The sequence below is a fragment of the Pollachius pollachius genome, assembly GCF_949987615.1.
Source record: "Pollachius pollachius genome assembly, chromosome: 14".
In the NCBI taxonomy this organism is placed as follows: Eukaryota; Metazoa; Chordata; class Actinopteri; order Gadiformes; family Gadidae; genus Pollachius; species Pollachius pollachius.
Window position 1 is genome coordinate 3,304,028 of NC_136947.1, and position 14,750 is coordinate 3,318,777.

General features: G+C 50.7%; 1 protein-coding gene across 1 annotated transcript in view; it reads right to left on the reverse strand.

Annotated features, from left to right (window-relative positions):
- The window catches only part of LOC307085671 (band 4.1-like protein 3), a 48,885-nt gene that overhangs the window by 12,214 nt on the left and 21,921 nt on the right, over positions 1-14,750 (reverse strand). The window contains exons 5-20 of the mRNA XM_079750536.1: positions 13,977-14,081; positions 13,611-13,653; positions 13,428-13,503; positions 12,598-12,816; positions 11,685-11,772; positions 10,324-10,368; positions 9,220-9,372; positions 8,757-8,854; positions 8,070-8,245; positions 6,895-7,088; positions 5,734-6,336; positions 3,994-4,047; positions 2,984-3,019; positions 2,339-2,404; positions 1,544-1,741; positions 356-415 (exon numbers count right to left, since the gene is read on the reverse strand). Coding sequence (XP_079606662.1) covers positions 356-415; positions 1,544-1,741; positions 2,339-2,404; positions 2,984-3,019; positions 3,994-4,047; positions 5,734-6,336; positions 6,895-7,088; positions 8,070-8,245; positions 8,757-8,854; positions 9,220-9,372; positions 10,324-10,368; positions 11,685-11,772; positions 12,598-12,816; positions 13,428-13,503; positions 13,611-13,653; positions 13,977-14,081 — 2,214 coding nt within the window. The remainder of the gene's footprint in view (positions 1-355; positions 416-1,543; positions 1,742-2,338; positions 2,405-2,983; positions 3,020-3,993; positions 4,048-5,733; positions 6,337-6,894; positions 7,089-8,069; positions 8,246-8,756; positions 8,855-9,219; positions 9,373-10,323; positions 10,369-11,684; positions 11,773-12,597; positions 12,817-13,427; positions 13,504-13,610; positions 13,654-13,976; positions 14,082-14,750) is intronic.

Genomic DNA, 14,750 nt, shown 5'->3' on the forward strand with positions numbered 1-14,750 from the left:
CTCAAAGACACTCCATACGTTAAACAGGACTCAAAGACACTCCATACATCAAAAAAATCCATATATTAAGACACTCCATATATTAAGACACTCCATACGTTAAACAGGACTCAAAGAGACTCCATACGCTCAAGACGCACCCAAGAGGGAGGGCAGAGGGGATTTAGTATCGGGACACGTTCTCTGCCTGCACCTGGATACATAGCCTCCTGCTACTGCTGCCACAGACACAGTGCAAGAATAACAAATACCTTTACCACACACACACAGTGTCTAAGTCGACAGAGATCCCTGCATCGATGATTTTCAAAGACGTACTCGCATGAAAACAACAATACTAAAGTTTGCAATTTACCTCATCTTTGGCCTCTGGCTCCATCTTGCCCTGGTCTGCGGCCGGCTCCTCTTCATTGGTCTGGGGGGGAAGAGGAGAAAGGGTGTCACGACGGCAGGACCTTGACACAGAGGTGTTCAGCGTAGGTCTGGACACCAAGGATGCCCAGAGAAGGGTTTCTACCACAGATGAAATGAGTCTGTGAAGAGGCAAATTGCCGCCTCTTCAAAAGGTTTTTCATAAGTAGGACTCAATCACGGCACACCCGGTTACACAACAAAGAAGACACGACTCATCTGCACCTTAGAAAAAAAAATAGGGAAATAATACAGAGGCAACAAATCATACGGCGGCTCATCTCGGATATTGACTAAACGCCTGCTCCATCCCGTAATTGGATTTACTAAAAATGCTTAAAGCGCTTTCACATCATCGACCCACAAATAGCCCTGTGAAATAAGAAAAACCCCATTTTATTCATCCTTCGGTTGAATACATTTGCATTGGTTAACCTTTCACTGCAGGGTACCTATACCCTCATGCAATATTCAGAGCACTACTCGTCACACGAAGACACAAAAACATACAGCCCACAGCTACTTCTTAAAGTTAGATTTGTACCATTGCTCCGTCCCGTTGACCGCAGCCAGAGGCCACGATAAGGATGTCATGCCTTGACGATTGACATCATCGGGGCACCAATCGTCCACCAATCAGAAAGGGCAGCAACCGTGGGTTACAGGTGCACACCCACGGTGATATAGACATGGGGGCACAGTGGTTCAACTCTAACCCACCCTCCCTGAGGTCAAATGACCAATTACTAAACACCATCCCTCCCGTCAAGACTTAAAAGCAGGGGTGATCTGGCTTTTTCAGTCGTTGGCCCCAGACTGTGGAACGAACTCCCACTTCATGTTATGCTAGCCCCTCAGTGCCCAGTTTCAAATCCCTCCTAAAAACTCTTCTCGTGCATTTAACTCCACATAAGTTGCATTGTTGTCTGTCTCCTTATTTGTGCTTTAAATTGTGTATGTTATTTGTGTGTTTATAACTAGATAGTGGATATGTACAGCACTTTAGTCAACTGCTGTATTAAAAGTAAACTTGACTTGACTTGAAACCCCCTTGACTGCTTGCAACCCTTCGTTAGCCAATCACACACGAGCCTGGACGTGTGGTGATGGGGGGGGGGGGTTGTCGGCTTACGTCCTGGGGGAGGAGGAGGGGCTCGATCATGGGGGGCTCGTCCGCCCGGAGCGAGCGGGCCGGGGACGAGGAGAGACGCTTCTCCCACTCGGTGGCTCCGGCGCCCGCCATACCGGCGTCGCCCGTCTCCAGGAAGGAGCGCTTCAGCTCGCTGATGTTGGTCTGGTGCTTGCCGAGGTCGGCCGACGCGTCCGTGTCCTGGACCGCCGAATCACCACACAGAGGAGGGGGGGCGGAGGGAGGGACAGGGGGGGGAGGGGGCAACGGCGGTGAGAATCACAAGGACAGGCCATGCATCCGGTCCGGGGTAGGACATGGGAGGCAGTTGACGCCGGGATTTGTTGAGGAACTGCTGCCGGGTCAACTGCTCCTATGACCCGTCCGCGCCAATCGCTCGCCGTTTGGGGGCAACGTGAGAGGCAAATGCAATGCATGACGCGTGCCAACGGCGCTGCGGAGGCGTCCGGAGACTCGCTCGGTCCAACGGAAAAAAAACCAACGTAAATGGGAAGGCTTCATGCATGGCTTTGTGAGTCCGGGTCAAGCGCAACACTCCCAATCCTCGTTAGTTTCACCGCTCTGCAAACCCTGCGTTAGTTGATTGCGTTAACGTTCACCCAGTCAAATGTGTGCATCAGCATGGATGTCACTGTTAGGGATAACCAAACGATCTCCAATCCAAAGCGTCTGACGTGCTGGTCAGTTACACGGCGAGAGTCTTTACGTTTTTACAAAGGAGGGGTTAGGGTTCTTCAAACGTTGCGTGCGGTCATCATGCGCCGCTGCCTTACCCACCTCTAGCATCAGATTACTGTGCTTGATAAAAACGTTTTCCCCCTTCACGCGCCTTAGGAAGCTATACTGCGGAGACACAAGGAGGGAGGAAGCACCGTCAGCTGAAGGGTGGAGCTTTAAATGCAACGCTTCCTTCACAGAGACTGAGAGAGATGGGGAGTTTTGACTTCAAATCGACACGCCCGTCACATACAGTATCCACACCGGTTACTGCACTGTACAGGGAACTCATGGGAAAACTCGAAATGATACCTTCCGGGCCGAGCCCGAGAAGAAAAAGAAAAACTGAAAAGAGGTCAAATCAAAATGTGCTGTAGTGATCCAAAAAAGAAGAAGATGAATTTCTCCAAGATGTACAAACAAAAGCACAAAAGAAATTAGATGGAAAAATGAATCCATTTTGCCAAGAAAAATCCTGGGCAAAAGAACGTTTGTATTTGCTTATGGTGATAATGTGTATGGTTATTGTGTCTTCATAGCGTTGATGGTGGCTGTAGGCGGCAACATGGCACAAAGAAAAGGGATGCTTTATGTTTCGGTAGTGGTGTCGATGGTGGTGATGGACGGGTGAGCGGAGAAGCTCAGTGCCTCCGATTGGCTGAGCGATGCAGAGAGCTGGGCCACGAGGCCAACTCAGCAGCGTACCTGGGTCCGCATGTCATAGTCATCCTCTGCCTCGGACTGGCAGCCGGTAGAGAGACAGAGACAGAGACAGAGAGAGAGAGAGACCCAGAGGGAGAGAGAGAGAGACACAGAGACAGAGAGAGACACAGAGACAGAGAGAGACAGAGACAGAGACAGTGACAGAGAGAGAGAGACAGACACAGAGGGAGAGAGAGACAGAGACAGAGACAGGCAGAGAGAGACAGGCATAGACAGAGACAAAGACAGAGAGAGACCCAGAGGGAGAGAGAGAGAGAGACACAGAGACAGACAGAGAGAGACAGAGACAGTGACAGAGACAGAGAGAGAGAGACACAGAGGGAGAGAGAGACAGAGACAGAGAGAGAGAGAGACAGGCAGAGAGAGACAGGCAGAGACAGAGAGAGACAGAGAGAGACAGAGAGAGACAGAGAGAAAAAGAGGCAGAGGCAGAGAGAAAGACAGAGACAGAGAGAGATAGAGCCAGGGAGAGACAGTGGAAGACAGCAAGATATAGAGTGAGACAGGCGAAAAGACCACCAGGGATAAAAAACGAGAAGAGGTGAGACAGGCATTGTAAGAGTCACACAACGAGGACAGTGAATACACCCACACAAGAGGGAGAGGGCAGTGGAGCAGTGAAATAAAGGAAAGGAAAGTCAATCAAGGGATAAACGTGGCCTCTGAATTCCTTTCTACAGGAGTACCCTAAACAGTATGCACTTGTACACATGCATTACTGAGAGGACACCACTCCTTCCGTATCCCCCTTGTCCGGTTTTCCGAGAACAGTCCTCTCATGCATTAAAGACTACAAACAAAGAACCCTCCCCCCCCTTGACAACGGCACCATCTCTGCTCAAACATTTACTGTGTGGATTGGCTAGGATGTGTCGGCTCTTGTTTTAAAAGATATTGCGACAGACCTCGCCAGGGGATCATGGTGTCGTCATGGTTTTGACCATACTGTTTGATTACTCTTTATATAACCGTTTGTTCGTTTGTGTACAAACCTCCGTGGCAGTCGTCTCTCCGTCAAACGCAAAGTCGGTTTGCTCGCTGTCGGTCTGTTTGGTGTCAAACAAACCGAAACAATTCCCATCGAGAGCAGGAAACAAAAACGAGAGAACCCAACTTTTGAGTTGTTTGAATACATTTTAGACATTGTCAATGAAAGGCACAAATGAAAACAATGAGGTGTATCACTTTTTGCCCCATTGTCGTAAATGCCACATTGCAAAATAAAAAAAAAACACTACAAAAAAATAAATAAAAAAAGGGTTTCGTCAAAATAAAAAGCAAAGTAAAAATGAGCAAGCAACACAGGGCACAGACAGACTCAGAGGAAGTAGAAACCTTATGTCAGTCACTTTGACACCTAATGCGTCATCTTAACCCTGGCGCACAGGTGGAATTTGCCGAAGAAAAGGTTCCGGTTGTAAGAAAAAAATCGACGGAATTTCCGAAACCGACGGGATGAGTTAATTAAGCTCTGTCCTTATGTCAAAAAACAACCCAACAAAAACTGATTGAGCCAAACCAGTAATCTGACTTTCAGGTCCCCTCCTCTACAGACGTGCAGGGTGACGGTGGGGGTGCGATGGTATGGGATGGGCGTACAGGCGCTGCTGCCGGCCGTGAGGAACGATGAGTCAGTGGGTCTGAGGAGAGCATGACTAATGGGTCTCGCCCTCGTTGCCCAGAGCCCGGCAGCTCCCACAGAGCAGTGTGTGCTTAATGCATTACTTGGCCCGTTGCTGCAGGCCCAGTCTGAATGCAGGAGAACCCACTGACCCGCATCACACCCGAGCGAGCGGTGGACAAGTGTTTCCATGCAGCGTGGATCGAGCGGTATGTCAGGGTGGTGACTAGAAAAGGTCTAGACTTGAAGCGCACGCGGAGAGGGTGGAGGGGGTAGACTTGAGATGGGTTAGCCACAGAGCCGTGCAGAAGCGTTCTCTGGGAAAGATCCGGAGGAGTTGGGTTTGGTGTGAGGTTGGGGAGTATGGGTGTGTACATCGCATGCTATTTTTGTTGGTAGCGATAATGACGGGGCTCGCATGCACAGGAGGTATGGAGAAGATGTTTTTAAGTGATCGCACTGCCCAAAAAGTGTGGACGCATGAACCACTAGCCTGCCCTCAATGCCTTACTTTACAAAGTCATGTTATGACTTTGTGATGTTAGTCATATTATTGTGACTATGACGAGGTCATGCTTTTTATGTTGAAAAGTGTGGCGATAAATTGATTATAACACGTCCCTTGTGTAGACAAGAGACCTCAAACCCTGCATCAATGAGTCACACCGACTGTGTTGGCGTGGTTTCACGATCCTAGCTTCCTTGAGCTAAAACCACCCCGAGCCTCCCACCACCGTCTACTGTCTTAACTTTCTGCTGGAGACGGACAGGGAGCGGGCAGAGAGCCATCCCACGATGAGACGGGCAGACGTGCAGGGTTACCACGGCGACGAAGATGGAGGAGGGATGAGGTCATGTATGGGCGAGGGGGGACGGGGACGGGGACGCAGCGATGAGCGAGGCGGGAGATCGGGTTCTGAAAGTACGGGCAACTTCACACCGAGGGGGTGGCACTTAAAAAAAGCCCCCCCCCCTTCCCGACCTCGAGGGACCAGAGCCGGGGGGGGGGGAACATGGTGGATGTCGCCCCCGCAATAAAAAAAAAAGGAAGCGCTCCGATACCGATCCGCACACTGACACACAGACACACACGGGGCGTACGTTCACACACCTCATCCTCCTCCTCCTCTTCCTCTGAGCTGTCATTGAATCCCTGCGCTATGGAGGCCGTCAGCGAGGCCGCCTTGGGCTCCAGGTAGCAGAGGCACAGGGCCAGCGGGAAGGAGAGCGTGAGGGCGTACGGCACCGAGAAGGACGTGGACAGCAGGAAGAAGAAGATGAAGAGGAAGCAGGGGATGAGCGAGGGCGACTTGATGGGCAGGAAGTGGTGCGCGCACTCGGGCAGGAAGCGCAGCTCCGCCAGGTCGGGGAAGCTGATGTAGCCGTCCTCGTCCAGGAAGGACGTGACGTCGGGCAGGTGCAGCGAGAAGGAGAAGAGCGTGCCGCCGCCGCCGCGCCGCGCCGCCCCCTTGCCCAGCCCGGCCAGGCGCTGCTTGCGGGCCGACAGCAGCAGCACCTGCTCCTCCAGAAGGGCCGCCGCCCGGTCGGCGCGGGCCTGCCGCCGCCGCCGCCCGGCGCCGCCCGCCGGGCTGACGGACGAGGCGCGCTGCCGGGTCAGCGTCTCCCGCCGCCGCCGCCGCCGCACTTTGGCGGAGGACACGGGCGAGGAGGGCAGCGAGAGCTCGGAGCGCAGGGGGTCGGAGGAGTACGAGCAGCGCTGGTGGGGGGGGGGTGGGCGATGGGGTGGAGGGGACGGGAGGGGGGGGGGAGGATTGGCGTGTAAGGTTAAGATGGAGAGGAGCGCGAGTAGGGGGGTGGGGTGGAGCCGATGGGGGCGAATACGCATGAGCCCACGCGCGCGCGCACACACACACACGCACAAACACGCACACACGAGTATAGAGTGGGGTCAGAGAAAGGACAAGAAGAAGAAGAAGAAGCTAATTAGTAAAGCGTACAGAGAGGGAAAAGACAGAAAGCCCCGAGGTCCTACACACTAGGGGGGCAAGCTCAGAGCACCTGGGCTCCGAGCCTTCCCAGCCAAAAGACACAAAGGAAAGGGGAAAGGGAAAACAAAGGAATAAAGGAAATAATGGTAAAAAAGCTTGCAAAGACAAAGCCACACGGCCGATACTTGGAAGGAGAGCGTCGCGTCCCCTGCAGTGTCCCCTGTGTCCGTAGACAACAAGGGGCTTTGTCCGCCGCTGCAAAAGGCGTTGTCTGCAAAGGAGGGTCGGGGCGTTCCGGGGTGTGGAACGGCGCATCGGTTTACCTTCGTGTCGTGTCTCAGCGGGGTGGTGGGCGTGGCCTCCGCCGTCGCCGTGGCGCCGGCCTGGCCCTCCTCCTGCTCGGCCCGCTCCTCCTCCGCCTTCTTCTCCGGCGTTACCGTGGTGATGATGTCTGCCTTGGCCACGCGGTCGGCGGCGTGGTCCTTCATCAGGGTCTCGTGGTTCTCCATGATGGGAGCTGAGCGGGGTGGGGGGAGGGGGAGATGTCAAACGAGGGCCCCTCCCAGTAGGACATCACGGCGTCATGGCTTTCAATGCCCGATCGATAATAATGTCAACATGGTTTATTGACCCGAACATCGAGCTCCATTTTCTTTTTCTAGCGAGATATTGTGGTGCCCTTATGGCAAAAGGACAGGGAAGAGAGAGCCAGGGGAAGTGGGTTGGGGAAGAAAGGGAATTACATAGCATAGGACCACAGGTGGGAATCGAACCGGGGGGGCTGAACTCATGTTCGGCGTACTAAGGGGTTGAGCCGACGAGACACCTGGAGCTCTGCTGTTGAACGGCCGCTCTCTGGGCCAGATCTAAATGGAGAGTTGGCTTTGTTTGAGAGGACATTCAGAGGATCGATAACCTTTTGAATTCCGTCCTCAGACAGCATTGTCTGTTCATTTATCAGTTCTCTCAATGCCACCGCCATTAATTCTAATTAGTTTTCCTTAAGGAGAAATGAATTAGTATAATGAGTACTTTCCATAGCTGCGTCTGTGGCAGTCAAATGGCCTGCTTACTTTTCCTCAGACATAGTAGTTCAATTAGATTACTATAATGAAGACTTACTCACTTAATAATAGGAAACAATTGAGCAAAGCATATCGTAAAAAAGATAAGGTAGAAAATGCACATTTTCTACCTTATGTATGTAAGGTAGAATGTACCCCCCCCCCCCCTGCTTTCCAATGTATGTAACACTTAAAACGTGAACTCCTAAAATTTAACTACCCAATATGCAATGTCATAAATGTATGGGTTCATTTGGAGAAAGAATGAATGAATGAATGTCATCCAAATCACATTCAGGCATTCATTCTCCATGTAAAAAAAAAAAAAGATCTTCAAAATAAAAAAGACAAAACAAAAGTCCCATGTTCTAATCCTGTCTCAGCCGTGTCCCCTCCAGGGGGTGGTTGGTGGGGCTAAGGGCTGAGGCTCTCACCTCCATCCAGGCTGCGGGACATGTTGTAGCGCTTGCTGGCCGAGCGCTCAAAGAAGGGCGCGGGCCGGATGATCTGGGAGCTGGCCCGGCGGGTTTGGGCCTGGGTGCGCCCGCTGTACCGGAACTTGGAGCCCAGACCCAGGAACTTCTTGGGAGGGGCCTCGGGGGACACCAGCCTGCCAGCAGGGGGGCGGGGGGGGCAGAGAGACAAGTGGGCACCGTTAAAAATCAAATAGTCATTATCCGACGGCGGTTGTTAAAGACAGACGGTCATTAGCCGATTGGGCGGTCGAAGGGCAGATACACACTGAGCACTTTCCTGCGGTCGAGGGGCTGCGGTCGAAGTAAGGCCGTCGTGTCCCGGCCAAGTGTCTGATTAATTATAATGGTTGTTTTTAATCCCTTTGATGGGGCGACTACAATGTGTAAAACAAAAACATATTGTCCGTTTTCAACCTTTAGATGGCAGCAAACTCCCAAAAGTGACTGAGTGAGAATTAATTCTTTAAGGGAAGAATGAACTCCTCGAACTCATCCTTGTGAGTTCCACACTTTGATTCTCTTCACATACTTTGTAGAAGTATATACACACACATTGTTCAAACGATTGGCGTACAACAAGACAAGCGTGTGTTTCTTCCCGAGCGTCTGGGTGTCTGGGGGGAGGAGAGAGCAGCAGCGACCCACCTGAAGAACGTGTGGTGCTCCACGCACACCTTCCACAGCCTCTTGGCCGCGCGGTGGTTGGGCAGCTTGAAGCCGATCGTGCTCTCAAACTGCTCGAACTGCGGAACAAAACCCACGGGCAGCGGTGGGAGGTTAGGGGTGTTTTCAGCTCAAGGAAGCTAGGGTCGTGAAGCCACGCCAACACAGTCGGTGTGACTCAAAGGGATGCAGGGTCTAAGGTCTCTTGTCTACGCGAGGGACGCGTGTTCATGAGTTCCACCATCGTGGAACTCCAAACAGTTAGCGTGTCGAATTCTTAAGGAGAAGTCAAATTCTAAACAATAAGGATCGGCGGAAAAGCTGCAGGGCTATGGAATTTTCCTATCCAATTAGTTTGAATGAGTGCAAAAACGAAACCAAAAATAACTAAGAGTGATTCCATTTCGTGTGATTTGCGTTATCCTCGTGGCGAGACGGTTTTTACCTCTCCCGGGCGTATTTTGATGTAGAAGTTGTTCCTCTTGTAGGAGATCTTGAGGACCTTGGGCCAGGCGAAGCGGTTGATCCGGAGCCGGTCGCGGTAGATGAGAAGGCCGCTGGCACACACACCCAGCATGATCTCTACGCCCTCCGAGTCCTGGCAGGGGAGCAAAGAAACCAACGATGAACGAACACACACACACACACACACCCACACCCACACACAAACAGGATCATCTGTCTCTTTAAGAGCGAAAACGCTCTTATTCATTAAACCTGCACAATGTAACTTCACCAAAAATAGAGCACACACTATGGCCACAAGTGGTACTACACATTGCCATTTTTGGATTGGATCGAAATAGTGGGAAAATCCAACGGAGGACACCTATTCAAATCCAAGAATGGTGACGTGTTTTTCTCCCACTGTGTCCTACAGAGCTCGCTTTCCGGATATACTCCTGTTCCACCGCCACCCGGCACAGATCACTGCATCCCAAAGCAGGGGAACCTCAGACATGGTCGTTTTCCGGGGACAGCCACATGTCCCCCGCTCACTGCCCGAAAAAGTTACACAGTGTAGGTTTAACCACGCAGATCGTACGGTCCGTAGACGGGGTGCACCTATGGGGACACGCAAGAGGAGGAGAGCCAGAAGGACGGCAACACCAAGGGAGAGAGCGACCAGGCGGGATGTAGGGAGTGGAGCCAGGCATTCGGTATACCCTTATCTACCCAGCACAGGCTGGGAGAGAGATGGCCATGATGAATGACTTGGCGGAGAGAGAGAGAGCGAGCCGGGGGGGGGGGGGGGGGGGGGGGGGGGGGGGGCGGGGTGAAGGCATTGCGTGGCGACTGCAGCAATGCAAGTGGTGAGGTGCACTGGGTGAGCAACATGATGAGACTGCAGAGATCACAGGCCCCTTGATCATTTGGTTGCACGGTGGGTGGGTGGGTGGGTGGGTGGGAGGGAGAGTGGCATGTCATGCTTCAGGGCATGTCGGGCTTGGTTGGGGGGGCACTGAACCGTCCTACTAGACCATGCACGTGGTAGATGGAAGACGTACACGCATACACATTGAGAAAGCGCATGTAAAGCAGCCCTTACCTCTGCCTTGGCTTCACCCAAGCACTCAGAGAGACTCCCTACCAACTAGGGCGTTTAACAAGAGAGAGAAAAGACAAGAAGAGCATGCCAGGTCCAATCAGTTTTCCCCGCTGGGCTGGTGGATCCACATACTAGCATCAGAAGCGCTGACAGCCATCTACAAAAAGACGGGCTCGGATCAGCGACTGATCTTCTGCTGAGATCCATCGTCAACAACAACAACAACAACAAAACATTCCTTTCACCCCGGTCTCTGTTCCAGCAGGCAGGATTCTCCTTACAAACCAAGACAATGCACACCCTCCCCGTTTCCGAGGGGCTTCTGATAACCGCTTTTAGCTACAGATCCAAACAGATACTCGTCTAAATAGGCATAATCCAAACTGATACGCATCTAGAGATACCCATCATAGCAGCTTTGTGTCCCGAGACACGACCGTAATGAGCTGACAACAGTCGGCCAATCAAGTGGATATCCCGCTTGTCCCCTCCTGCCCCTTCCTCCCTCACTCTCCCCCCTCTCTCCCTCCCCAGCGCTCCCTAATGAGGCCTTTGATCTCCCCTGGCAGGCAGATGGGAACCAACAGGACAATTATTGAAGTTGAGCGAGCCTACCTCCCACGGTAGACAGAGCGCCAGTGATGATACAGATGTTGGGTCGCTGGGGGGGTGTGAGGGGGGCGGTGAAGCCGTGGACATTACGTAAGCATGTGGATATTATTTTTAGCATGGGTGGCAGGAGTTAAGATGCTCTCCTGTGTGCAAAGTGCGAATGAGCAGCAGATGTGATGCTTCACATGCGTGGATGTAGACCAACCTTTCCCGCCCCCAGACCTCCATCCCCCCCAGAGAGGCCTTAGTCACTACACGGCTTACGTCATCAGGCCCTCGGTGTTAACAGGCCGTTAAAAGCGCAAGCTTCTTTTTTTTTCAAATCAAGCACCGAAAAACAGAAATAGCCAGCCGCTATTGTTAGCCGTCAGCGATTTCCGTTATTGCATTCGGCTATCGTAGGATTTAACTTCTGAAAAGGTCATAGATAGAACTGGGTATTCATATCCAGCTAGCTAGCTAGAGCCATTAGTCCAAGCAAGCGGCGTCAAAAATAAAAAGGCCAACTATACCCGAGACATTTCCCAGAATGCAGCTAAAAGACAGAAGTGGCAAATATCCCGCCGTTGACCAATTCTCAGATGAACCTAACCCAGGAAATATTTTGCGCTTAACAATTGATCTTGCCCAATCGGCAACTAACTTACAGACTGCTGAAGGCTGTGTGCTATGCTGCTGTGTCACAGTTGATAGCCCGACTCTACACAGCCCATAGAGGGTGAAGCATGAAGGGTCTGACGTTACTTTACCTTGGCGTGGTGGAGGTCCACGCCATACATCGACAGCTTCTTGGCGTTTTCCAGGAAGCGGATTTCAGCCTCTGCAGGTGTCATACCTCTGTGGGGTGGAAGCAGGACAGCGCATATCATGTTTAGCGAGAGGACTCCAGTGTTATTCCCCTGTGTGTGTGTGTGTGTGTGTGTGTGTGTGTGTGTGTGTGTGTGTGTGTGTGTGTGTGTGTGTGTGTGATTTCATCTTGAAGACGTTTTTTTTTTTTTTGGCAGCTGAATTAGCCTGACCCAGCTTCAGTCAACCTAATAAGAGACTCTGGGAAAGTGGAGGGCTGCAGGACTGGATTGGGAAGCGTTGGGAATTAAGGTCACATTTTTACACTGGTGTAAAAAGTGGCCTAGATTACGTTTGCTGACACAGATCAACAAGGAGCTTGTTGTATTGCAGGCTTTGATTTGATTCTACCGCATGCGGAACAGAAGATCAGCAACGTCTAATTTCATAGTAACCCTTTCCCGTGAATTGATAGTGCATCACGTATGATGAAACATATTTTGTCTTCTGGCGGCTCACATTGATGTTGCTAGGAGACCAACGTGCCCTCACGCACGAGAGTGTCACGCTGGCAAGACGGCACACAGTGGCTGCAGTCCATCGCAACTACATGTTCAACATGCCAGATGCTTCTCATAGGGAGTAGGCTGAACTTCTAGCATTCAACATTAAAAAGAAAACTCCATCCCTAATTATCCGTGCCGCGGACCAGGAAGAGGGGACCGATTTGTGTAAAAGTAAAATAATTGAAGAAAATGAAAAACGGCGGCAACAAGTTACTGACAACAACAACGACAACGACGACGACGACAGAGGTCACGAAACACACGACCCAGCCCCGGGGGAGGATCCCTCTGAGAGAGAGACAACACTAACTTGTAGCTCTTGTGCATCTCCATGACCTTCTCCTCCAGCTCCTTGGTCTGGTTGGGGGCGAAGCGCAGCTCGCTGATGTAGTCGCTGCCCTGCTCCTCGGGGTCGTAGTCGCCCAGCTCCGACTGCACCGTGAAGGAGCCCAGCATGGTGTGGGTGGCGAAGGAGCATGGCAGCCGGCCGGACACCACGTCGTCCCTCAGCTGCAGACACAGGAAGTAGCTGGAGACGGGGAGAGGGAGAGAGAGGGAGAGACAGAGACACAGATAGAGAGAGAGAGACAGAGACAGAGAGACAGAGTGTTAGAGGGAGAGAGAGACAGAAAGAGAGACAGAGAGAGAGAGACAGAGACAGAGACAGAGAGAGTGAGAGTGAGAGAATGTGAGAGAGCGAGAAAGTGTGAGAGAGAGAGACAGAAAGTGAGAGAGAAAGAGAGAGACAGAGAGTTAGATAGAGAGAGACAGAGAGAGAGATAGAGACAGAGAGAGAGACAGAGACGGAGAGAGAGAGACAGAGAGAGACAGAGAGAGAGACACGGCGCTTAGAGGGCAGACCAGACTAAACGATGACGGATCATTGAGTTTCGGTGCTTTTGGGATTCCTGAAATGTCAATAGAATCAATTTCTATCCATCGCCCTACTATTTTTATTTAATCAGTGACTCAATCAATACAATAACCATCTGCCCTTGTATTCATCATTATAAAGGGCAACAAGCACGATGGGATGAAGCTACCAAACTGCATCTCTCATAGCGGTGTTGTTGGTAATCAGTTAAGCAATGTTGAAGGTGAACAACAACAACAACAACAACAACAACCCAAGAGGCTCACCGTGTGATGTCCTCAGACAGTAGGGCGGGGTCCGGGGGGTAGAACTTCACGTTAAATGCAAAGTTCCAGGGTCCAGCTGGGAAAACAAATAAAACATAATGAACACCTTTCATTTACGAGATTAATGTTTTTTTTTTTATTTATTGATTTTTTTTTTACAATTTGGTGTCATGAATGGCTTACTTCTGATCTGTTTCTTCATCTCCTTGTTGGGGTCTATCCAGTTCTGGAACAGAAACACAGTGAACGACAACCAATGAGGGGCCATGGATTTACAAGGGAGCCATAAACAGCAAAGAGGACCAGTGATGTCACCTTCAGCAATCACCGTACATAAAACACGCTCTGGCTCAGGACGCGTACACATTGAGAAGCTTCCAGATAATTGCCTGCTTACAGAAGACAGACCGCATTTTTGATTTCATTCCCAAATTAATTCATCATCCTGGGCTAGTGCTTTTATTGGGCCTCTCTACGACACCGTCCAGATCTATACACAATACACATTCAGAGAATAATTAAATTACATTTGATAAAAATGATCTTTACCTTCTGGTTCTCCACATCTCTGTACGTGATGCCGAAGTAGTCCTTCTCCAGTAGGTTGAGGTGGTCGCATATTTTATCTAACAGGATGTGTCCCTTGGCTCGTTTCTAAAATTGAGTAAAGAAAACAAAAAAAGGGCAAGATTGATGTGGGGTTTGTAGGGTTCCAACATTTGAAACATTTGCTTTTTTGACAATGTTTGAATTAGGTTTGTAAAAATGCTAATGAGTAAAGGCGAAACAGGGAAACGGCAATACGCAAGTTTAATTGAGGTCAACAACCTTAATCAATTGACGTGATGACATTGCAAGCATTAAAGCTAGGGTCGGCAAACTGGAGAAACCGGCCAGAGAAAGCTTGATTTTGTAGTATCAAACCAAAATAAAAATCTCACTCCTTCATTCAGGCTTCCCTCCAAAGCAAATCCCTTGAAACTCGTGATCAGCTCGCTAGCTTTAGCAACAAGTCTGCTAGCCTTGTGGAAGACTCCGGTCATGCGCAATGAGTGCACAGGCGATTACACACAGGTAACTGAGTATGTAGGTTAGACAGACAGACTAGCGACAGACTAGATTGGCTAGCCAATCATTTCATTCGGGTTGAATGAAATGATGCATCAGGCTTATTACAGGCCCGTGCCAGCCAAAGATACCGTTTTTGTTGTTTTTTGTCAGTGTTAGCTTAATTGATTGCCGTTTAATCAATAAAGAAGCAAAAAAACGCTTATCAAAAAAATGTAAAGGCCTAGCTTTAAAAAGATGACTTCATGGGGTGGC